At 42.6% G+C, this 25,437-nt stretch overlaps 1 protein-coding gene across 2 annotated transcripts; it reads left to right on the forward strand.

Annotated features, from left to right (window-relative positions):
- The first annotated feature begins 527 nt into the window (after positions 1 to 527).
- Positions 528 to 24,655, forward strand: SCCPDH (saccharopine dehydrogenase (putative)). 2 transcript variants are annotated; one of them, XR_013997279.1, is made up of 12 exons: positions 528 to 900; positions 2,377 to 2,489; positions 5,510 to 5,590; positions 8,339 to 8,468; positions 13,127 to 13,176; positions 16,631 to 16,761; positions 17,824 to 17,941; positions 18,681 to 18,800; positions 18,889 to 18,945; positions 19,809 to 19,907; positions 23,043 to 23,124; positions 24,028 to 24,655. XR_013997279.1 is itself a non-coding variant. In XM_081114501.1 (12 exons), exons 1-12 carry the CDS (start codon positions 711 to 713, stop codon positions 24,131 to 24,133), a joined length of 1,290 nt encoding a protein of 429 aa, XP_080970627.1. In that variant the 5' UTR covers positions 528 to 710; the 3' UTR covers positions 24,134 to 24,655. The 2 variants fall into 2 exon arrangements, 1 of the variants encoding a protein (XP_080970627.1); XM_081114501.1 differs by having other exon boundaries at positions 19,809 to 19,920.
- Positions 24,656 to 25,437: the final 782 nt, after the last annotated feature.

Raw genomic sequence — 25,437 nt, forward strand, 5'->3', positions numbered from 1 at the left:
CTCGAACTCTTTAATATATATTGATTTCAGAGAGGAAGGGAGAGGGAGGGAGAGAGAAACATCGATGAGAGAGAATCAATGATCCGCTGCCTCCTGCACGCCCCACACTGGGGTGGAGCCCGCAACTCAGAATCGAACCGTGACCTCCGGGTTCATAGGTCGATGCTGGGGGGCACAAGCTCTTTGCTTTGCGCACCCGCTCCGGCAACAAACATAACGGGCTCCGGCCAAAGCCGCCGCCTCCGGGGCGCCCCCTCCCCCGGCCCCCCCCCCCCCGCCCCCACCCAGGTCTGAGCGGAGTTGGGCCATCGACAGGCTAGGCCGCGGTCAGCTCCTGCCAGGCCTGGAAGCGGATTGGTGGGGAAGCCGTGGGAGGGGCGTGGCCTGTGCGCTACAGGGGCACAACTACAGGGGCGTGGCCTGTGCGCTACGGGGGAGCGGCCTGTGCGCGGCGGGGCGGGGCCTGTGCGCGGCGGGGCGGGGCCTGTGTGCGGCGGGGCGTGGCCTGTGTGCGGCGGGGCGTGGCCTGTGCGCGGTGGGGCGGGGCCTGTGTGCGGCGGCGCTCGAGGGGCGTCGGGAGCGCGGCGCACAGGCTGAGGCGGCGGCGGCGCCCGGGGAGGCGGTTGCTGCGCGCGGGACTCCGGTCGCTGTCTGAGGCGCAGGCGCCGGGACTCAGCCCGCCTCGGGCCGCGGCTCGCTGTGCGCTCGTCATGGCGGTCAGGCAGCGGCCTTTCCACCTGGTGGTGTTCGGTGCCTCTGGCTTCACCGGCCAGTTCGTGACGGAGGAGGTGGCCCGGGAGCAGATGGACCCGGAGGGGAGCTCCCGCCTGGCCTGGGCCGTGGCGGGCCGCTGCCGGGAGAAGCTGCAGCGAGTGCTGGAGAGGGCGGCCCAGAAACTGGGTAAAGCAGCGGGCGACGCGGCCGGCGCCCCTCCTCCCGGCCCCGGGGCGCCCCCTCCTCCCGGCCCCGGCGGCGGCGTCCGCCTCCCCCGCTGAGAAGCGGGTGTCTCCCCCCCTTTGGTTGTCCCTGGGCTTGGGGAGCCCCTGGCGGGAGGGCCGGGACTTGGGTTTTCCTCCCGCTCCGTCGCCCTGAGCGGAGGCTCCGGCCGGTGTCTTCCAGGTTGTCCGCTCCTCGCCGGGACGCGGAGGGGGAGAGCCCGTGCCGCCGGCGCCCGCGGTGGCCTTTGTTTGTTTGTTTGTTTGTTTTGCTCTGGGGGCCTCCCGAGGCCGCCGCCCGCACCCCGCGTCCCTGCTGCGTGGTCTCCCGCCCAGGCCCTGCAGCGGTTCTCAACCTGTGGGTCGTGACCCCTTTGGCGGTCCAACGACCCCTGAGGGTCGCCTAAGACCATCGTGCAGATCAGACATTTACATGACGATTCATCACAGTAGCCACATTACAGTGATGAAGCAGCCACGAAAATAATGTTATGGTTGGGTCACCACATGAGGAGCTGTATTTAAAGGGCCAGAAGGTTGAGAACCTCTAAGTGCCGGGGGTGCAGCCGTGGGAGCGAGGGGCGGACCCCAGACCCCGTGCGGGGGCAGGGGGGGCATTCATCTAGGACTCGGGGGGCTTTAAGTTAGGCTTCCGCGCCCTTGCCTCCTGAGCTCTGGGTGTCCGGCATCCTGCTGTCCAGCTTCCATCTCACTTCTTTTATATTTTGTTACTGATTTCAGAGAGGGAGAGGGACAGCAAGGACGAGAGAGGATCCCCCATCGGCCGCCTCCTGCACCCCCCCCCCCCATGGAGCCCACAAACCGGGCACGTGCCCCCGCTGGGAACTGGACCCTGACCTCCTGGTCCGGGGTCCCCGCTCAGCCACGGAGCCCCCCCACCTCCCTCCTTACAGTCCTGGGGGTGGTGTAGCCTGGGGTTTGCCCGTGGTCACTTCCGGAAGATGCCATCCTGCAGGTCTTCCTGCTGCTGCCCAGCTGGTGTGGCTCAGTGGTTGAGCACGCACCCTCGTCACTGATGTTTCCCTCCCTCGCCCTTCCTCTCCGAAATCAGTAAAATAAATGGCTGTTGAGATTTTTTTAAAAAATAATAATACTTGGCAGAGGGGATGTCAGAATAATCTATTCAGTATACGGATGGCCGTAAAATTGTCATTGTACACAAGATAGTCGTCATTTACCCTTCACTTGTGTTAGATTTGTCTTGTTTTTTTTTAAGTCATGTTTTTAGTCACCGTTAGCATTAACTCCATTTTTCTCATAGCCTTTTCCTTTTCCTTTTTTTTTTTTTTTATTACCTGGCTAAAAACAGCTTTATCTTTTGTTTGAAGGGGAGGGTTAGCTTTCAGGATTTTGCTGTCAGTGATGCCTATACAGAGATCTGGAGGATCTGATGCTGGATCGGGTTTATTTCTGATTTCAGGGAGACCCACGCTACCCTCTGAAGTTGGGATAATAATTTGTGACATCACTACTCCAGGCTCACTCGACGAAATGGCCAGACAGGCAACCATTGTCCTCAACTGTGTAGGACCAGTGAGTACTGGGCCCTCCTTTGTATTGGAACAGAGAACCTGTTCACTTAGAGCAGCTTCTGTCCCAGCGGCATCTGTCCCAGCGGCATCTGTCCCAGCAGCATCTGCCGCGTCATATCCCAGAGGGTCCCCAGGGGGGCCTTCACCCTTTATGGGGCGTTTTCACTTTGGTGATCAGCAGACAGACAGGACCAACACCTCCTGAGACCGGCCAGCCCTCTGACTCCAGGAACTGTGTGCTGGGTTGTTTTGTTTGTTGGTTGTTTACAGCTATCATTGGCGATCTTTTTTTTCCCCCTTTACTGTATGCTCCGTAAGTAAAAAATGTTGGAGCATGTTCTCCTACTATACTTTTTATTTATTGTAAATTATTTTTCTGCATTACTATACAAATATTAGTTAACAACATGTATAAAAATAGAGATTGAAAAAACTTATTCATTTGTTCAGGATTTACTGAATGCTTTTTATACAGGGGTGGGCAAAAGTAGGTTTACGGTAATTAATAAAGTAGGTTTACAAATTAACAATCCAAGCATAAACCCTGTGTTTAATGTACTCACAACTATAAACCTTATGCCTGCCCCTGAATGTAAATGCATTAGTCTAGGTACCTGCAGCATAATGGTGAACAAAATAGAATCTCATAGAACTTACAATCCAGTGGGAGAGACAGAAAAATAAGGTTATCATAGTAGGTAGTGATAAATGCTTTGAAGAAAAATAAAGCTGAATAAGGAGATGAAGAGATGGGCAATCAGTGTCTATTGGATGGTCAGGGAAGATCTCTAGTAATTGACATTTGCCTGGAGACCTGAGAGGTGAGGAAGTAAGCCATGTGAGTGTTTGAGGGGAGGTGTTCCGAGCAAGCCACGCACAGGGGGGGAGTGTGAGGGGTGGCCGAGTTTAGAGTATATTTTAGAGTAAAGCCACCAACTTCTGCTCTTGTACTAACTGGGTGTGAAAGAAGCACTTGGCTTGTGGAATGGTGTGTGTTGGGGACCCTGACTGATCTGAGGAAGCCATCACAATTAGCAGAACCCTGGAGCACCACGCATCTAGAAAATCATTTATAACTTAAAAAATGAAAGCAGGGAGGTTTGTCATCACATAAAAATGTAATTAAGACAGTGCTCATAGAAATCAAGACACTAACGTTTTGATAGGTCTTTGAGAGGTTTATGCAAATATGAGGCAGCATTATCATCACACACAGTGATGCAATGTTTTGGTGAGCTTTTAGGGTTATAAGTATGCAGGATGCTCTATGTAACATGTTCTGGAGTAAAGCTATTCTACTCAGCTTATCTTTATTTTTTTTTTACAAGCTCTCTGTACTGTCTCAGAAGTTAGAAAACAAGTCATAATTCCTAGAATCTAATTTCCTGTTGACAGGTTATTTCCTTCCCCTGACTGCCCCCCTGCCCCCCCCCCACCCCCCCCCCCCAGAAAAAACAAATGATGGTCAAGTTTGCCAACCAGCATGAGGCACTGGACATCCAGTGCAGAGCCTCCTGGCCGCTCAGTTCATAGGCACTTTGGAACCAGCCCACAGAATTCTAAACTCTCTCCCATTTGTAGCATGTCTGAAAAATTACACACAGAGCACAAAGTTTGATAAAAATATATTTAAAACAAGCAGGAAAAAAATAGTTTGGGCCTTGAGGATAACTTTCATCATTCTTTTAACCAAGTAGAGTTAAAATTATACAGATCATGATTTCAAGTATCAACTTATAAAATGTGATAAATCAGAAAGCAAACAAGAGGACTCTTTTATTTTTTCAGAAAAATATATTTGCATTCAAATGTTCATATAAAAAGCATAAATTTTAAAAAGTTAAAATAATGTATTTAAGTTGTTTATTTAGACTTATCTCATTCTTAACTATCTTAGGTTCTCTGGTCCTTTGCTTGAGTTACTCTTATATACACCTCCAGCCAGCGTCTTTGCCCTTTCCTCCCCAGTGATCTGGAAAAAACCCGGTCCTGGTTATTCCGGATCTCTGATTACTGTACCTGAGTGACCCAGCGCGGCTGGGAAAAGATGCCAACTGGTCCCACTTGAAATGCATGACCTAAACCTCAGCACCTCCAGCAATTCTGCTCCATTCCTAGGCTGTTATTCTTTCTCCTACTCTTTGAAGCAGCAGTTTTTTGTTTTGTTTTGTTTTTTGTTAATCCACATCCAAGGATATTTTTCCATTGATTCTTAGAGAGAGTGGAAGGAAGTGGGAGGGACAGAGAGAGAAACATCGATGTGAGAGAGACACATTGATTGGTTGCCTCCTGCATGCTGGGGATTGAGCCTGCACCTGAAGTACATGCCCTCTACTAGAATCTAACCCAGGACCCGTCAGTCCGAGGGCCTGATGCTCTATCCATTGAGACAAATCGGCTAGGACCGAAGCAGCAGTTGTATAACTTTTTCCTCACACTTTAGCATCCTGTCCCTTTTTCCTCACTGTTTTCTGGTGATTTTAAAAACTATTTTATTGAATTTATTGGGGTGACATTGCTTAATAAAATCATGTGTTTTAAGTGTACAATTCTGTAATACATCATCTGTGTATTTTACTGTGTTCACCACCCAAAATCAAGTCTCCTTCTGTCACCATTTATTCCCCACTTGACCCTCTTCTGCCTCCCCACCCTCCCTTTCCTGATGGTGATCACCATATTGTTGTCTGTGTCTGTGTGTGGAGGTTTGTTGTTGTTGTTGATTTTTACTGTGAAGATGGAAGCTGTCAGAACAGATGAAGTTCGGTGTTGATAGCATGGCAACCAGGTCCTTCCTGATATGGCCCAAGTGTTTCTAGACTCATCACTTACATTCCCCTCGACTACCTGTGATTCGGGTATCCTGAACAGCCCCCTTTCTTACACCTTTGCATATCTTTAGGCTACTTTATTAATATTTGATTTCTTAATAACCAAGACTGTATTTCCAAACAGAATGGTATTTCATTCACTTAACTTTCCTAAGTAAGAGTAAATTGTTGGTTTTCTCTATTCCCCCAGTACCGATTTTATGGAGAACCTGTAGTAAAAGCATGTATTGAAAATGGAACTAGCTGCATTGACATCTCTGGAGAACCTCAGGTATGTAAACTGAAACAAACCCACCAGAATTAATGGCCTAATTTTCTGTTAAAGTGGGAGCTATCTAATGCCATTTGGCAGACATTCTAGAAGGTGGTGACTCCTCCTTGGTGTTGAGAGATGGTGCTCCATTGCAGCTTCCAGGAGGGCATGGTGGTGAGGTTTAGCTTCAGTTTGCTGGGACTTTTTCCTGCCCTGTGATCTGAATTAATTAAAATAGCTCTGAAAAATTCTTGGAATCTTATTTGGTATCTTTCATTATAAATTCCCTTTTTAAACTCAGACACCTTTACAACATTACAGAAAAATAAATGTAAAATCCCCTCAACCTAAAAACTTTAAATCATATTCATTGAATGCTTGCCACATGCCTGACAATGTGCTAAATAAACATTACATGTAACTTTTTACCATTCTTAGGAAGTAAGTATCATCTTTTTCCCTGTTTTATAGATGAGAAAATTAAACCTTAGGAAGGTTAAGTAACTTGTTCAGAGTCATGCAACTAGTAAGTAGAAAAACTAGGATTTGAATTGAGGTTTGCCTGACTGCAGGAAGTGATGTGTTCATAGCACTAAGCTACTTTAAAACTGTAACTCCTTTAAACTGTAACCTCTAGTCTTCTGATTACTACCATCAGTGTGCCAATATAGTACCTACTTAAAGTTTATTGATTGTTAATGTATATTGGAAAATACCAGGAAAGTATAAATTACCAAAGTTTATTCATGAAGAGGTAGGAAACACAAATGAAACAAAAGCAATTCCTATATTATTTAAAATATTCCAGAGCAGAGAAAATGGTGAAAAACTTGTTATCTCATAAGCTACCATAAAAGTAATATAAAAACCTAATAAAGATCCAGACATATAAAGAACTCTAAGTCATAATACAAATTTAAATAATCTAATTAAAATGGGCAAAAGGATGAAAAGAGACAAATTTGTGCAGAAGAATTCCAAATAGCATGGCTCAGTGGTTGGACGTCGATACGATCTAGGAGGTCATGGTTCTGGGCACATGCCCGGGTTGTGGGCTTGATCCCCAGTAGGGGGTATGCAGGAGGCAGCTGATAGATGATTCTCATCATTGATGTTACTTCCTCTCCCTTCCTCTCTCTGCAATCAATAAAAACATATAATTTTAAAAATTCCAAATACTTTATGTAGCTACTCCGCCCTCGGGGGAATTATGGGGGCATAATTCCTCGCTCCTAAGTGTGGGCCTTATAGTCACTTCCTTCCAAAGAATACAGTATGGAAAGGAGGGGGATAAATGAATAACATTACAGTGGACAAACCTGAAAAACACTTCCTCAGCTAGGTATTCAAGGTCAACATCAACAGTGATAAACTATTGATAGGATGTACTTTTTTTTTTTTTTTTAAATATATTTTATTGATTTTTTACAGAGAGGAAGGGAGAGAGATAGAGAGTTAGAAACATCGATGAGAGAGAAACATCGATCAGCTGCCTCCTGCACATCTCCTACTGGGGATATTCGCGCAACCCAGGTACATGCCCTTGACCGGAATCGAACCTGGGACCCCTCAGTCCGCAGGCCGACGCTCTATCCACTGAGCCAAACCGGTTTCGGCTGGATGTACTTTTTGATATGATGTCATGACATGGCACCCTATACCCCATGGTCTTCCTTTCAAAAACCTATAACTCCAGTCTCGTCATGAGAAAATCTTGCAATAAATTCCAGTAGAGGGGCATTCTACAAAGTACCTGATCGATACTCTTCAAAACAGTCCAGTTCTTAAAAAACAGAGTCTGTCACAGTCAAAAGAAGCTTAAGGGGCATGACAGTAAATGTAATGTGGTATCCTGGCTGGAGTCCTGGAACAGAAAAACAACTTTAGGTAAAAGCTAAAGAATCTGAATGAAGTATGGACTTTGGTTAATGATAATGTATCAATTTTGCTTTATCAATTGTAACAAATAGTGTAAAAGATGTACTGATAGCAGAAACTGGGTGGGTGGTATTTGGGAACTCTCCTACTTAACGTTTCTGTAAATCTAAAACTTTTTTAAAAATCAAGTTATTTTTATTTTATTTTATTTCTTTATTTTTAAAATATATTTTTATTTATTTCAGAGAGGAAGGGAGAGGGAGAGGAAGAGGGAGATAGAAACATCAATGATGGGAGAGAATCATTGATTGGCTGCCTTCTGCACTCTCCCTACTGGGAATCGAGTCAGCAACCTGGGCATGTGCCCTTGACTGGAATTGAACCTGGGACCCTTCAGTTCGCAGGCTGATGCTCTATCCACTGAGCCAAACCGGCTAGGGCTCAAGTAATTTTTAAAAACAGGCAAAGGGTTTGAATAGACATTGTTTCCTTCTCACTTTCCCTCCTTTCCTGCCACTATTTTTCTATTATATGTATGCATGCATAGAGATAGATCTATAATGATGTTCATCTCAGTAATGTGATTTGGTATAACTTTTTTTGCTTTTTTTATATTTTTTCTGTGTTAATATGTGTTTTTATAAGAGGTATTACTTTTGCATTTACAAGTCATTCTGAAAAAGTAATAGTGTAAGATCAGCATCTGGCACATGTGGTAAATGTTTGCTAAATAAATGAAAAACATGTTGACAGTTAATATTTCTCCACAGAGCCATATTGGTTAGCATTTTCAGAGGTTAGTTCTTTTGTCTTTAAAGGTAATCACTTAATACTGGTCGAGATGTTTCTATATAGCTCTGACTCAGACCTTTTGTCCTCAATTTTTAGTTTCTTGAACTAATGTATTGGAAGTATCATCAGAAAGCTGCAGAAAAAGGGGTTTATATCATTGGAAGCAGCGGCTTTGACTCCATTCCAGCAGATATGGGAGTAATATATACCAGCAATAAAATTAATGGTAATTATTGATTAATTCACAATAGTTGAATTTAACAGTAGAAAGCCTTCATGTTTGCAGTTAATGATGAACTAAAATCTGGTTGATTGAGAAAAGAAATATCTATAAATGGGTAATGTTAAAACGCACACTTTGTTTTTAATATAGCTATGCTTATTATAAAATGCTATTGACACTATCGTTTTGTTTTTTAAGATATGGATAGTAGTGGAAGTGTTCTAAAGTGAAGAATTATCCATTGTCTCAATTTCTTTATGGTTACAGCTGTAAAATTTCTAGGAAAAAAATTTGGCAGCCATTATAAATTCAAATTTGCTTTGTTTAGGAATTAACACATTTTAAGTTATGATTTATATAGATATTATAGTTAAAGGTTTTAATTTTTTTAACCAACAAAGCTAGAAAGCATTGAACAAAGTTTTTGATATCTTTTTTACCCCATTTATATACTAGAGGCAATAATTCAAGAATAGAAAACATCATCAGTAGTTTGGTAAAACATGGAAATTACTAATATCATGCATATTTTAAAAGTATTCATTTAGAGAATGACCTAAAAAGAGAATTCCAGCACCACACAAACTGTTCTAGAGCTTAGAAAGATGAAAAGTGTTTCGGTTTATATTTAAAAGTTAACTCTGAAACAAAGCCCAACAAAGATAGCACACATAAAAAAAAAGAAAGCTAAAATCAATCTTGCTTGTGAAACAGGTTGTTAAAAGAAAATGCTAAATAAAATTTTAATAAACACCAAGTGACATTTTATTTTTTTTAATTAAATCTTTATTGTTCAGATTATTACAGTTGTTCCTCTTTTTTCCCCCCACAGCTCCCCTCCACCCGGTTCCCACCCCACCCTCTGCCCTTACGCCCCCCCACTGTCCTCATCCATAGGTGTATGATTTTTGTCCAGTCTCTTCCCACACCCCACACACCCCTTCCCCCCCCCACCCCCCCGGAGAATAGTCAGTCCACTCCCTTTCTATGCCCTGATTCTATTATATTCACCAGTTTATTCTGTTCATCAGATTATTTATTCACTTGATTTTCAGATTCACTTGTTGATAGATGTGTATTTGTTGTTCATAATTTGTATCTTTACCTTTTTCTTCTTCCTCTTCTTAAAGGATACCTTTCAGCATTTCATATAATACTGGTTTGGTGGTGATGAACTCTTTTAGCTTTTTCTTATCTGTGAAGCTCTTTATCTGACCTTCAATTCTGAATGATAGCTCTGCTGGGTAAAGTAATCTTGGTTGTAGGTTCTTGCTATTCATCACTTTGAATATTTCTTGCCACTCCCTTCTGGCCTGCATAGTTTCTGTTGAGAAATCAGCTGACAGTCGTATGGGTACTCCCTTGTAGGTAACTGACTGTTTTTCTCTTGCTGCTTTTAAGATTCTCTCCTTGTCTTTTGCTCTTGGCATTTTAATTATGATGTGTCTTGGTGTGGCCCTCTTTGGATTCCTTTTGTTTGGGGTTCTCTGCGCTTCCTGGACTTGTAAGTCTATTTCTTTCACCAGGTAGGGGAAGTTTTCTGTCATTATATCTTCAAATAGGTTTTCAGTATCTTGCCCTCTCTCTTCTGGTACTCGCATAATTCGGATGTTGGTACGCTTGAAGTTGTCCTATAGGCTCCTTATACTATCTTCATATTTTTGGATTCTTTTTTCTTTCTGTTTTTCCGGTTGGGTGTTTTTTGCTTCTTCGCATTTCAAGTCTTTTGACTTGATTCTTGCGATCCTCTAGTCTGTTGTTGGAACTCTGTACAATATTCTTTATTTCAGTCAGTGTGTGCTTAATTTCTAGTTGGTCCTTTTTCATATCCTCGAGGGTCTCACTAGATTTCTGGAGGGTCTCACTAAATTTATCAGCGGTTTCTAGAAAATTCTTGAAAAACCTTATAAGTGTGGTTTTGAACTCTATATTCTGTAGTTTGCTTTCCTCCATTTCTGTCATTTGTGACCTGTTTCTTTGTCTTTGCATTTTGGCTGCTTCCCTGTGTTGATAGAGTGGCTTTCTGTGCTAGGTGTGCTATAGGGCCCAGTGGCTCGGCCTCCCCAATTGCGTGAGGTGGACACTCTTGGTGCACCCCTTTGTGGGCTTTGTGCACAGTCTTGTTGTAGTTAAGCCTTGATTGTTGTAGTTATCACTGGGAGGAATTGACCCCCCGCCAATTGTCTGTGAGAATCAGCTGTATCTACAGTGGGAGAACTTCTGTGCTGGAGACACCCTTCTGGGGCAAGACTTGCTTCAGTGGGGCTTTGGTGCTCACTGAGTCTGCCCCCTGAGTGTGTCCCTTATGGATCTGAGGAGTTGTAATCTGGATGGTCCCACTCTGAGCACTGGGTACACTGACTCTTGGATCACTAAGGAGGTGCTAATTTAGCCTCTGCCTGAGGCTACCCAGCAGGAGCTATGGAGAGATCCGCAGATTCCTCTTCTTTGCTTGGGGTTTGGAGGTGCCTAGATGAGGCCCAGCTGTGAAGCAATGCAAGCTGCTGTGGGGCCTTGGGCCTTCTTTTGGATGTTCTGGGTCTTTCTGACCCAGCTGCAGTTTGTTAGGTAATTTTAGTTCTCAAAGGGCCAGCCCATTCATATGCAAAAGCCTCTGCGCACAGCTTGGTTTGGGCGGGGTCTCAGGGAATCAATAGGGAGGAGCAAACAGATATAGCTGATCCTCAGCCCTGCCCTAAGAGGCCCCGAATCTCAGTGTCCCGGTAATCGCTGTAAGCACCTCTGAGAGAAAGCCTCCCTCGAGTTCCGACAGATGCCAGACAGTCCAGTTTCTCCCTGTATGAGTCTGGGTCCCCAGAGACTCACCCGGAACTGGAGTTCAGAGCAGTTGGGAGCTTGAGACTCCCTCCCAATTGAAAAAGAAAACCGTGTCCTCAGTTGCCAGCCCTTTCCAAGTGCGCCTCTGTACCTCTGCACTTTACTTCCACACCTCCTCTGAGTCTCAGTGTGCTTTTCTCTTTCCTTCTAGTTGTAGAATTTCCACTCAGCCAGCCTTCCTGTGGTTCTGGATGATGTCCGTTTTGTCTTTTAGTTGTATTTTTTAAGTGGTTGTGTGAGGCAGCAATTTCAGGTGTTTACCTATGCTGCCATCTTAGTTTCATCTCTCGAGTGACATTTTAGAAGAATAATATATCAAGATAAAGATTTATTAGAAAGTTACATAATCATCACATCAGAGTATCAGTGGTGAAAGCTATAAGTCCATCTCAATGACTGATTAGAAAGTTCATGTCATGTACTGATTACAGTTTTAGAAATTGAAGAATAGAATACTTTCTTAACATAATAAATGTCAGAGAGCAGTAGCCAACCTCATACTTAATGATGCAACACTGGAACCATTCCCAATAAAAAAGAAAAACATGAATTGAACATCTTTAAAATATTTAGTCTTTCAGTCCATACACCAGGTATGTCTGTATTGTCTTTTAAGTCTATACAGTTTAGATGCTTTCTTCATGATAATCCTGCATGTATCTTATTGAGGTTATTCCCAAATATTTAAAAGTTTTTGTTACTTTAAATAGGTCTTTTTTTTTCTTTTTAAAGGAGAGCTAATACTTTAAGGTGTGTGTAAAAACTTTTTTCCAGATACTGAAAGCTAGGAGTCAGAATTTTAACAATTATCCTAGCTGATTTTTGATGCAGGTCATCCACATTTTATGGCATACAGCTTTATTGGTCCATTTTCTTTCTTAGGACGCATTAGATCACAGAGCCATATATTTAGGTTACGTTCTCCTAACAGCTCTTCCAATCATCTCTGCTGTGATATCCCTTAATGATCTGTTCTTGGTTTTTGCCAGAGGTCAGACTACTGACATTTATGTGTCTATAATTCTCTCCTGCTGTCGCATCATCATTGATGACATGGTTCATTACTTTCTCAGGTCAACTTTTCTAAGTACCATGTTTTAATTTTTTCTTGGAATTAAACCTAGGAACACTGTCTCCTATGAAATTGATATTTCATTTTTATCATATTTTGGGATTCAGCCCATTATGCTTTTCTTTTGTCTTACTGCTCTGGAGAATTTCAAAGATTAATTAAATACTTAATCACTGTGCCTATATATTCTCATGGTTCCTATAATTGATTTCTCCCCTTTTTTCTGGTTTTGGTTTTCTATATTTACTTTATACTTATATTTTTATTCCATTTTAAAAGTCTTTAAGTATTTTATAAGTCATCACAAAGGCCATTTTGATAGGTTTTCTGTACATTAATTGTATGTTACTATTAATAAGTATTCTTAAAAGCTGTCATATTGGAAAACCAAATAATTTCCATAGATGTACGCTTCAGAACTATGTCCTGCTGGCCTTCTAGGATGAGTGAGCTAAATTGTTGCCTTATTGGGAGATTTTTAGTGTCAGTTTGAATACTAGCAAATATTTTGTCAGTACTCGCAGATAGAGTTTATGCCAAACTACTCTTTCTGACAAGTTACCTGGTTCAGCTGCATTTTAACTCTGTTTACAATAACATAGTAAAACTGTTACCAGTATTGATTTTCTGACTATATCAGCTTTAGGCTTAGTAAAAGCAGTCCCTAAATGAATTAGAATCGTTCATTGTTACTGTCTTGGCAAAATAGATTTTATTTGATTTTACATTGACCATTTTCCTACTCTTGTAGGTACTTTGACTGCGGTGGAAAGTTTCCTGACTATAAATTCAGGACCTGAGGTTAGTTTTCCTCTTTGTCAAGTGCTTTCTAAGTTAATACTAAAAACATTTTGGAAATGATACATGCTTCTTAAAAAAATATTTAAATTAATTAAATTATACATATATTTGTACTTTTTAGTGTATGAAAGTCCCTGTGTTTAATTTTAAAAAATAAAGATACTAGATTGCCAAGAATTCCTTTGACCTAAGAATAGAATTTATTTTTAAAACAACTGCACAATTTGTTATATTAGAATGAATTCCCATGATCCTACCTAACGTTTCTATGGTGGTTCTGCAATAAATTGGTGGTTGTCAGCCAAGACAGTTATCACCTTAGTGCACAGTCAGTGCATTTTATTATGTGCCTAACGGGGTTAGGTGCTTTCGTGGCCAAACAAGAAATGCATGATATAAATACATTTACAGTCTATTTGGGAACATAAGATAGTTGCCATTCTGGGAAGAGACCATGTTTGTGATAGTACTTTATTTTCAGTGGTGTCTAACGAGGCTTCCTAAGTATTTGTTCATTCCGCCCTGGCCATGTAGCTCAGTTGGTTAGATACACCAAGGTTGCAGGCTTTTATATATATAGACTAGGGGCCCAGTGCATGAATTCGTGCACCTTGAAAGGAACTGTGGGCCATGAGGCTGTGGTGGGTACAGGGGCTGGTCTCAGCCCATCCTCTGTGCCCCCACCTGACCCCTCCTGCCGTAACCCCTGGTCCCCTGTCTGCCAGCAGCCCTGCTCCCGCCACTGCCACCCCCACACGCTGACAGCGCCAGCCCTGCTGACAGTGCGGAGCAATTGGGGCCGGGCCAGCAGAGGGTGCGAGCGGGGCCGGCGCTGTCAGCGGGTGCGGCGGAGGCAGCTGCCAGCCTGATTGCCCCTTAGGAGCAGGGGGAGGCGGAGAAGCCCTGAGGGGTGATCGGGGCCAGCAGCCACCACTCGCACCCACTGACTGTGCTGAGCGATCAGGGCCAGCGCTGGGCACTGGCAGCGGGTGAGAGCAGCAGCTCCGCCGCCAGCAATGGGTGCGAGTGCTGGGCGGGACTGCGGCGTGCGGGAGCAAAGAATTTTCAGTAACTACCAGAGGCTCACCCCAATGACAGCGACCAGCACCCCGCCCCATCTTGGTCTGGTGCCCCTGCTCACCTGCTCCACCATCCTGCTGTGGCCAGTGCCCTTCATGTTCTGCGCATGCCTTGTGGTGGTCAGTGCACATCATAGCAACCAGTTGTTCCGCAGTTCGGTCTATTTGCATATTAGCATTTTATTATATAGGGTACTGATGGGCACTTGGGCTGTTTCCAAATCTTAGCTATTGTAAATAACACTGCTATGAACATAGGGATGCATATATTCATTCTGATTGGTGTTTTAGGGCTTTAGGATATATTCTCAAGCGGGATTGCTGGCTCAAATGGAAGTTCCATTTTTAATTTTTTGAGGAAACTCCATACTGTGTACTAGGGTTCCTTTTTCTCCACATCCTTGCCAGCACTTTTCATCTGTTGAGTTGTTAATGATAGCCATTCTGACAGGTGTGAGGTCATTTCTTATTGTAGTTTTAATTTCCATTTCTCTGATGATTAGTGACTTTGGACATTTTTTCATATGTCTCTTGGCCATTTGTATGTCCTCTTTGAAGAATTGTCTGTTCAGGTCTTCTGCCCATTTTTTAATTGGATTGTTTGTCTTCCTTTTGTTGAGTTGTATGAGTACTTTATAATTTTTTTATATTAACCCCTTATCAGCTGTATTGTTGGCAAATATGTTCTCCCATACAGTGGGCTCCCTTTTCGTTGATGGTGGTTTCTTTGCTGTGCAGAAGCATTTTATTTTGATGTGGTCTCATGTGTTTATTTTCTCCGTAGTTTCCTTTGCCCTAGGAGATGTATTGGCAAACATTCTGCTACATGAGATGTCTGATATTTTACTGTCTATGTTTTCTTCTAAGATTTTATGGTTTTATGCCTTAAATTTCAGTCTTTTATCCATTTTGAATTTATTCTTGTGTATAGCATAAGTTGGTGGTCCAGTTTCATCTTTTTGCATGTGTCTGTCCAGTTTTCCCAACACCATTTGTTGAAGAGGCTGTCTTTACTCCATTGTATGTTCTTGCCTCCTTTGTCAAATATGATTTGACCCTAATGGTGTGGGTCAATTTCTGCGGTCTCTGTTCTGATCCATTGGCCTATATGCCTGTTTTTGTGCCAGTTCCAGGCTGTTTTGGTTATAATGGCTTTGCGGTATAGTTTGATATCTGGTATTGTGATTCTTTGCCTTTCATTGTTATCAAAGCTAAGATATTAAAAACCTGACTCTTCTGATGGTGTTATTGTCTCCCTTATTCTGCTTATTAGCAATCAACAGTATCTGCACATCTGCCTCGCCGATATTCCTCCTTCTTTTTAAAAAATATTTTATTGATTTTTTACAGAGAGGAAGGGAGAGGGATAGAGAGTTAGAAACATAGATCAGCTGCCTCCTGCACACCTCTTACTGGGCATGTGCCCGCAACCAAGGTACATGCCCTCGACCGGAATCGAACCTGGGACCCTTCAGTCCTCAGGCCGGCGCTCTATCCACTGAGCCAATATCAGTTAGGGCCGATATTCCTCTTTCAAAGTCTTGTGACAAAGTTGGTTTTGAATGTTTCTAAATGACTTTATTCATTCAGACAAAGTAAACAACATATAAGGACATAATACAGTTATGAACAATCAAAATTATAAATTAAGTTTAAAATATTTACATAATAGAGAATTAAAATGCCCACCTAGATGTTCGGTAAAGAAGGTTCAGCACTGGGACGGTAAGTTCCAGGATTACTTCTTCGCCTGTACTCTCCTTTCTGCCACTCATTTCTTCTTTTTTTAATAACTTAAAAAATATTTTTTTATTGGTTTTAGAGAGGAAAGGAGAGGGAGAGAGAGATAGAAACATCAATGCTGAGAGAAAAATCATTGATCCGCTGCCTCCTGCACATCCCCTACTGGGGATGGAGCCCACAGCCCAGGCATGTGCCCTGACTGGGAATTGAACCAGGACCTCCTGGTTCATAGGTCGACGCTCAACCACTGAGCCACATCGGCCAGGCTATATGTTGAAATTTTAAGGAATCAACATAAGGATATGGATTAGAGAGGCTAATTTTGAAGGAATATGGTCAGTTGAGTGAAAATTATGGAGTGAACTACAATGGCTAATTGAAAAGAGCACAAATAATGGTAGAAGGGAATAAGAAAGGGCATTTGTTGGTATAAATATTGAATGTGACCAAAATAATGGGTGATTGCTGCCTAGCTGGTCATGAAAATTCATCTCAAAATGATCAAATAATGGATTATGCCTTGCATAAATAGAGGTGAACTGTTGTTTGTGCCAATTATATCTTATTTGGTTTTACATTTTAATAATTATTTCTTAAGACATGTTTCTTTAACTCTTTAATTATTTTATTAGGGGTTGTGCATTCATGATGGTACCTGGAAGTCAGCAGTTTATGGTTTTGGAAATCAGAATCAATTGAAAAAACTACGAAATCAGTCAAATCTGAAACCTGTCCCAATTGTTGGTGCAAAATTAAAAAGAAGGTATATTAGTTCAAAAATCTATTTTTTAGTATATCTAGTCTAACTGTTTTGTGTTGATCTGGCTATTAATAAAGTATGCTACTAAGAAAAGCCTGCAGACTAGTTTGTAGTAAGTCCAGAATTATTCTCAAAGATAAATAAAATATAATTAATACCTTACCCTAAGCTTAAGTATGTCATCTCTATATATAAAAACCTAATATGCAAAGTGCCCCCTTGGGAGTTCTACCAACCCGGAGTTTGATCACTCGCTATGACGTGCACTCACCACCATGGGGCAGCACAGAACAAAGGGAGTCCCTGGCCTGCAGCCAGCAGCCCCTAGGGACCCTACCCGTGCAGAATTTTGTGCACCGAGCCTCTAGTGTACAACAATACATTTGACCCTGGCCGGTTTGCTTGCAGTTGTTAGAGCGTTAGCCCTTGGACTAAGGATGGCAGGTTAGATTCCTGGTCAAGGGTACATACCTGTGTTGCAGGCTCAATCCCTGGGGGCGCATGCAGGAGGCAACCAACCAATGTTTCTCTCTCCCCTGCCTCCTCCTTCCCTTCCAGCCTCTAAATATCAATGGGGAAAATATCGTGAGGTTTCATTAATAAATAAATAAAATAATACATTTATACCCTTGGGAAGAAGTTTTTGACTTTTCACTATTGATATGAAAATTAAACATCAACTAAATTTTGTACAGTAAAACTATCAACTTAAAGTGTGATAATCTTATGTACTAGTAACTTAATCAACATGTGAATAGCACTCAGAGTTTGGCTGTTGAAATGAGTGTTCTTTTTATCACTGTCCTGTGAAATTGATGGGGTGAAACATAGTTAAACTGCACGTATTAAGTGCCCACGGCGAAGAATACTCCTCTGTCCACCGGTCTCCTGTTTGGGTGCAGGTGTCGAGAATAAAGGACAAATATTGAAATGTTAATTAGAGCAGATCTGCCATCTTCGTTGTTATTACTGCCTTGAGAAAAGTTAAAATAGTTATTCAGAAATGTGCCAGTTGCAATGGCGGTCACTGTTACTGGAGAGAATGCCGCTGGCTCTGTCTTGCAGGTGGCCAGTCTCCTACTGCAGAGAACTCAGCAGTTACTCCATTCCTTTCCTGGGAGCGGATGTGTCTGTTGTGAAGCGAACTCAGCGTTACTTGCATGAAAATTTAGATCAATCACCTGTAAGTCTATATGATTTATTTTTTAATAAAGAGCATTCTATGTTTGTTATAGTTTCCCTACAGTTTAATTAGGATTTTTATGTTTATAAAGCAAAAAAAGAAATAGCTAGATAATGTGTGTTTCGTTTCTGGAAGTTTACAGAGTCAGTAGTTAGTGTAGAGCATTTTGCATGTTATGGGGGTGGTAATGGCCTCACCCCATTGTTCATATCTGGCCTATTGAACACTTGAATGGAACACAACAGCAGCAAGTTCAATGCAGGAAGTCCTGGTTCATAAACCCGACCGTCAGCTGCTGGAGTTCTTTCTGTGCTGGTGGAGATGTCTGGGTTCTCTTCTTCTCTCCTTGCTGCCTCTGAGTATCGCCCTGCTCCTGTTTCTGAGGGAAGCACACAATTGCTCCATCTGCTGAGACTTGAAGAGGCCACTATCTCAAGTTAAAAGATCAGAGTATTTTCTTATAGAAGAGCTTATAACTGTAGTCTGTGCTCTATCAGGTATAATTGCTAAGTTCGGTATGTGATTGAACTTTCTATATATGGATCATGTGGAAGCTAATTAGTATTTGTAACGATTTCTTTTAAAAATATGCTCCCGATGTCTGGTTTCTGAACAGGCTTTCAGAGCATAACATAATCATAAGGTGGGAACGGCTTTTGTTCACATTTATGACTTCAGAGCACGTTCTAAGAGCCGACATTATAACTAGAGTCACGTTCGGACTTCCGTTCTCATCTAGGTCCAGTATGCTGCTTACGTCACTGTGGGAGGCATCACCTCTGTTATTAAGCTGATGTTTGCAGGACTTTTCTTTTTATTGTTTGTGAAGTTTGGCATTGGAAGGCAGCTTCTCATAAGAGTAAGTGGTCTATTTATGAAATTAGATGTACAAGCATTTCCATGAGTTTAAAATAGTTCACTGAGGGCTGTTGTTTTTCCTCCTCTAGTTTCCATGGCTCTTCTCCTTTGGTTATTTTTCAAAACAAGGTCCAACACAAAAACAGGTAACTCTTTCTTTTGTGGTCAGGTCTCTAACATAATATTTTTCCTTCTTTGTTTTTACTTTTCCTCAGTGCAGTGACAATCACAGCTAAGACTTGATGGAGCACTTGCTATGCATCAGACGCCCTTTACATTCTTCACATAAATTAGATTACTTAATCTTCTCAAACACCTCTAGAACTGGGTATCATCTCCATCTTTACATCTCTGAGTGGAACAATAATAAATTACTTGCAGCCTATTTCTGTCTTGGCACCTCAGATACCTAAAACCAGATTATCATATTCTATCAACCTAAAATAAAAAGTACTTGCAGCTTTTGCCCTAAAACTGCCTATTTCAGCAGTGCTATCCTGTAAGCCACAAGATAAGACTCCTCTATATCTCCTCCTTGTTCCTAGTCACCTCCGCCCCCCAACCCCCCCCCCCCCCCCCCAGCATCACACTAGTCTTCAAAACTTGCATCCTCAAAGAATTAATGTTTGCTCCATGCTTAAAGGATAACAGCATATTCTGGCAGATAGAAAGTTGATGTTTTTATCAATTGAAAATCTCTCATGTGAAGTAGAATAATAGGTTAGATCAGGGGTGGGCAAACTTTTTGACTCGAGGGCCACAATGGGTTCTTAAACTGGACCGGAGGGACGGAACAAAAGCATGGATGGAGTGTTTGTGTGAACTAATATAAATTCAAAGTAAACATCATTACATAAAAGGGTACAGTCTTTTTTTTCAATGGTTTTATTCATTTCAAATGGGCGAGATCCGGCCCGCGGGCCGTAGTTTGCCCACAGCTGGGTTAGATTGTGCTCAGGAGAAATTACATATTTCTTAAATAAACATTTGTTTGGTTTCTTTTTCTCAGATTGATGCTGCCTCATTTACAATGACATTTTTTGGTCAAGGATACAGCCACAACTGTCCTATTGAGAATAACAAGCCCAATATCAGAGTTTGTACTCAGGTGAAAGGACCAGGTATTTCACATATGACTTAAGGATACTTGGGAATTTTATACTATGTTAAATATAAGGTGGTATGCTATTCTTTTCAAAACATAATTATTTTAGAAATATATTTGCACAAATTATTTAAGTATTACTGATAAATGATTCTGTCAAAAGGATTGAAATTATTGGTATAATCCAGTTTTGTTTTGTTTATTTATTAATTTATTTATTTTATTAAATCTTTATTGTTCAGATTATTACATTTGTTCCTCATTTTCCCCCCCATAACTCCCCTCCTTCCAGTTCCCACCCCACCCTCCGCCCTCACTCCCCACCCACTGTCCTCATCCATAGGTGCACGATTTTTGTCCAGTCTCTTCCTGCATCTCCCACAGCCCTTTCCCCCCCAAGAATAGTCAGTCCATTCCCTTTCTATGTCCCTGATTCCATTATAATCAGCAGTTCATTCTGTTCATCAGATTATTTATTCACTTGATTCTTAGATTCACTTGTCGATAGATGCATATTTGTTGTTCATAATTTGTATCTTTACCTTTTTCTTCTTCTCCCTCTTCTTAAAGGATACCTTTCAGCATTTCATATAATCCTGGTTTGGTAGTGATGAACTCCTTTAGCTTTTCCTTATCTGTGAAGCTCTTTATCTGACCTTCAATTCTGAATGATAGCTTTGCTGGATAAAGTAATCTTGGTTGTAGGTTCTTGGCATTCATCACTTTGAATATTTCTTGCCACTCCCTTCTGGCCTGCAAAGTTTCTGTTGAGAAATCAGCTGACAGTCGTATGGGTACTCCCTTGTAGGTAACTGAGTTTCTTTCTCTTGCTGCTTTTAAGATTCTCTCTTTGTCTTTTGCTCTTGGCATTTTAATTATGATGTGTCTTGGTGTGGTCCTCTTTGGATTCCTCTTGTTTGGGGTTCTCTGCGCTTCCTGGACTTGTAAGTCTATTTCTTTGAGCAGGTAGGGGAAGTTTTCTGTCATTATTTCTTCAAATAGGTTTTCAATATCTTGCTCTCTCTCATCTTCTGGCACCCCTATAATTCTGATGTTGGTACGCTTGAAGCTGTCCCAGAGGCTCCTTACACTATCTTCATATTTTCGGATTCTTTTTTCATTTTGCTTTTCCGGTTGGGTGTTTTTTGCTTCTTCGCATTTCAAATCTTTGACTTGATTCTTGCACTCCTCTGGTCTACTGTTGGGAGTCTGTATAGTATTCTTTATTTCAGTCAGTGTATGCTTAATTTCTAGTTGGTTCTTTATCATAACATCGAGGGTCTCATTAGATTTATTGTAGATCTCATTAAGTTTATCGGCGGCTTCTAGACAGTTCTTGAGAGACCTTAAAAGTGTGGTTCTGAACTCTATAACTTCCATTGACAATTTTGTCCTGTTTCTTTGTCTCCGCATTTTTTTTATGCTTTCTTGGTGCACCCCCTAGTGGTCTTTGTGCGCAGTCTTGTTGTAGTTAAGCCTTGATTGTTGTAAATACTGGGGGGATTTGACCTCCAGGCCAACTGGCTGTGAGAGTCAGCTGTGTCTGCAGTGGGAAAACTTCTGTCCTCTGGGGAGGTGCTAATCTAGCCTCTGCCTGAGGCTATCCAGCAAATGCCTCTGTGCAAGGCTTGGGCGGGGCGGGTCCCAGGGGATCAACAGGGCGGGTGGAGCAAGCAGTTATGGCTGCTCTCAGTCCCGTCCCCAGAGGCTCTGCCTCTCAGAGTCCCAGCAACCACTGCAAACCTCGGAGAGAAAGCTGCCCTCGCGTTCTGACCGATGCCAGACAGTCCCGCTTCTCCCGTTTGAGTCTGGGTCCCTAGAGACTCGCCCAGAACTGGAGCTCAGGGCCTGAGCCTCCCTCCCAATTGAAAACGACAACTGCACCCTCAGCCACCAGCCCGCTCTGCGCGCACCTCCGCACCTTTGTATTTTCCGCACTGCGCCTCCTCTGAGTCTCGGTATGCTGTTCTCTTTCCTTCTCGTTGAAGAATCTCCCCTCAGCCAGCTTTCCTGTGGTTCTGGGTTATGTCCGTTCCATCTTTTAGTTGTATTTTTGAAGTGGTTGTGCGAGGCAGCAATTTCCAGTGTTTACCTATGCCGCCATCTTGGTTCCTCTCCAGTTTTATTAGTGTATCTCCCCCTCTGTTTTTCTTTTTCAGGATAATTCAGTAATCTGCATGGCAGGTTTTAATATTAAAAAGAGAAGGGGCTGGTTGATATCTGTTTGGTCCAGTGCTTCTTTGGACTTTGTAATTACCCTGATACTGTTTATAAAATGGGTGTGTACATGCGCATTTTTCTGGGGAGGGTAAAAACTTTTGTAAGGTTGTTAAAAGCAAGTATCATCCAAAAAAGTTCTAGAACTTTTCCTGTAAATTTTAGATAACTATAGAGTTAGTCCCACTTATGAATCATAGTGTAATTGTAAGTCTAGTTACTGTCATCCCCGATAGGTTACAAGAGGCTCGTTTTGCAGTTTTAATCAAGCAAGAGGGAAAGATGTCTTTGTATCTTGCCCTTTTTTCAGATTCCCGTCTGGGTCACTGAGATAAGTTGACTGTGTTTTTATTACCTGACAGGAGTGTAAACACTAATGCCCCAGCTGGTTACAGTGACTTCTTCTTGAAGTGAGACTTCCTTTAAGTTACTCAGGGTTTGTTTTTTAAGAAATTGAGTCCTTTTTTAAGTGAAGTGTAGTGCATTCATAGAGAAACAAGAAATCCTAGGATCATTGACTTTGATTATTATCCAGAGGCAGTGCAATGTAGGGGTAAGAGCTACCTGAGTGCAATTCTGGCTCAGCCACTGCCTGTCTTTGTGAGTTTGGACTAGTCACTTAACCTGTCTGTGCCTCAGTTTCCTCATCTGTAAAATGGGGACAAAAATAGAGCTCACCTTAGCACTATTGCTCAGGAGAATCAAATGAGTTTGGTAAATTTAAAGCACTTAATACAGTTCCTAATACTTCATTAGGTACTATGTAAATATTAATTATTATTTTTGTTATTGAGTGAACAAAGTGTTTATTGAGATAATTCTGTATACCTAGAGTTAGATCTAAAACCTCCTATTTGATTTTCGGGCGTTGTGAATGCATATTTTATGAAAACTTTTTCTTTGTTCAACTGTTTTCTGCAGAGGCTGGCTATATAGCTACCCCCATAGCCATGGTCCAGGCAGCCATGACCCTTCTAAATGATGTCTCTAATCTTCCTAGCGTGTAAGTCTGGTTTTCTTCTAATTTGAGGGTCGCTTTTTCATGTTATGTTTTAGCTTATTTTGATTTGATTTTCAGGCATTGGGTCTGCACATAAGTGTTTACAGTTCCTTTGATACAGAGCTAGAGGTAAATTAAACTTGTGAGAAGGAAAATCCCTTATGGACCTCTGGAAACAATGCAGAGGTAATGGAGAGGAGACAGAGATGTTTGAGGGCCGATGAAGGTGACTTCAGTTCCCTGAGAGCACTGACACCAGCGTGATTGATTCCTGGCGTCCTGGTGAGATGATTATCAAGGGGACTGTCTACGGGAGCGTTGAGCTGTTACCTACAAGTAGGCCAGCTTCACAAAGGGACAGAGGCCCTCAGGCTCAGAAGTAAATAAGTAGGACCTGAAACCTGTTATGTTAAGTCATAAACAGAAAAATTATATAGAATGAAACCTAATTAAATTTTTTCAAATAGTTGTATACCCTTTGAATATATTTAGCATTTACATTTCAAGAAACATTTTTTCATTCGGTTTCAGTCCTCTTTAAGCTTTATTAATCATTGATTATCTAAATTTATTCCACTCCGGTCTTTATTTATCCTCCTGGTCAGAGGGCTGCCGCTAAGCGGGTGGTTCCCCTGTGGGTGGCCCTCGGTGTGCCCCGCGCACACTGTGTTGGGGAACAGTCGCACTAGTCGCCGCACTGGGCACCAGCTTCCCCCTGAGTACTAGCTGCTTGCTTATTGGCTGGTTTTAGGAATGAACCCAAACGAGCCCAGAACAGGCATCAAAAGAATCAGGTTTCCGTGAGCTGTGCAGGGATTTGATAGCTAGTCCTCGGCAATCACTCCGCTCCAGCAGAGGGAGGGCCGAGCCTGCTTGGCTCACTGTGGTCTCATTATTGTCTTCCAGGGGCGGTGTCTTCACACCTGGAGCTGCTTTCGCCAAAACAAAATTGATTGACAGACTCAACAAACGAGGCCTGGAATTTAGTGTCATTAGCAGCTCGGAAGTCTAAACAATTGAAGGTTTTTCTGAAGTCATAAAGCGCATGAATTAACAGCTTTTTTATTTGAAATTCTTCTGTGAGCCTGTCTGGCTCTATGTGGAAAAGATTACCAAATCTAAAATATGTACACATTAAAAGCAGGAATTATACTAGCTTGCCCTAAATTTCAAATCTTACCTGATTTTGTGATTTTATTGCTTGTGAGAGAGAACTAATATTTGACTGACTTTTTCATTGAAGAATTCATGGTCAATTTTTATAAGTGAGCTGGCAGATCAGAGGGTGGGAATGTCTTATCTGTGTTGCTAACAGATCCCTTAAGGAGGCACCCAGGCTGGTCGAGGCTTCACTGCTGATTTCCTTGCCATGACATCGAGTGGATCTTACTTTCTAGTGAGTTTCTCTACCCATGTGTGGCCCTTTGCCAAGTGAAACTGTACTTTGTTACTTTAGCGTAGTTTTCACCCGTCTACACAGATTGATTTTGGACTTACCCAAGTTGCATAATAAAGGATTGTCAATTGAATGGTGGTTTTGTGTTTGGCTGATACTTGGGTAGTGGTAGAAATGTGCTTCCTATGTACAGCCTTTCCCATAAGCCCCTGCCCCGCGTGTCCCCCAACCTCCACGCCCGAGTTTCAGTGTCATCCCAGCAGCCTGTCTTTTAACCTTCAACCCCCCCCCCCCCCACCTCCACCACCACCACCCCTAGAAACGACCAGAAGTTACCACCAGCCTTTCAGTGGCTCGGAGGAACCGAGGAAGTGGGTCTCGTGGGGAAAGGTCACTGGCACTTTTAAAGGTAAAAATGGACAACCTTGAAGATGACAGATAGTAAGGTTCATCTCAGGGCTGACTCCCCAGATGGGGGTCTTACCTGAGACCTGCTCTGGGGGGTGGGGTGAGCCAGCCTCAGACATGCTGCTGCAGACTGAATGCACCCCCAAGTTCACATGTTGGCACTTCACCCCCACGAGATGGCGGTAGGAGGGGGGCCTTTGGGAGGTGATGTCATGAGGTTGGGGCCTTGTGAATGGAATTAGTGTCCTTACGGCTCCATTGGTGAGCATCGTCCTGTGCACCGAAGGCTGCTGGAGTGATTCCCGGTCAGGGCACGTCCCTGGGTGGCAGGTTTAATCACTCACATCAATGTTCCTCTCTCTCTCTTCCTCTAATCATGCCTTCAGGTGAGGATTAAAAAAAAGAGAAGTCGTCTTATGGCCTAAGAAGAGGGTTCTCAGCTGACACTGACCTGCTGGCACCTTGATCTTGGACGTCCCAGCTGCCAGACCTGTGAGAAGTGTGTGTTGTCT

This window comes from Myotis nattereri (assembly GCF_964212035.1).
Source record: "Myotis nattereri genome assembly, chromosome: 20".
In the NCBI taxonomy this organism is placed as follows: domain Eukaryota; kingdom Metazoa; phylum Chordata; class Mammalia; order Chiroptera; family Vespertilionidae; genus Myotis; species Myotis nattereri.

What these genes read in the sequence shown, in the direction of transcription:
- SCCPDH (XM_081114501.1), top strand. Translation starts at nt 711, where the DNA reads ATGGCGGTCAGGCAGCGGCCTTTCCACCTGGTGGTGTTCGGTGCCTCT. An exon ending in CTATAAATTCAGGACCTGAG is followed by an intron (nt 13,177 to 16,630) that starts GTTAGTTTTCCT and finishes TTATTTTATTAG; the next exon opens with GGGTTGTGCATTCATGATGG. An exon ending in GTCTCTAATCTTCCTAGCGT is followed by an intron (nt 23,125 to 24,027) that starts GTAAGTCTGGTT and finishes ATTGTCTTCCAG; the next exon opens with GGGCGGTGTCTTCACACCTG.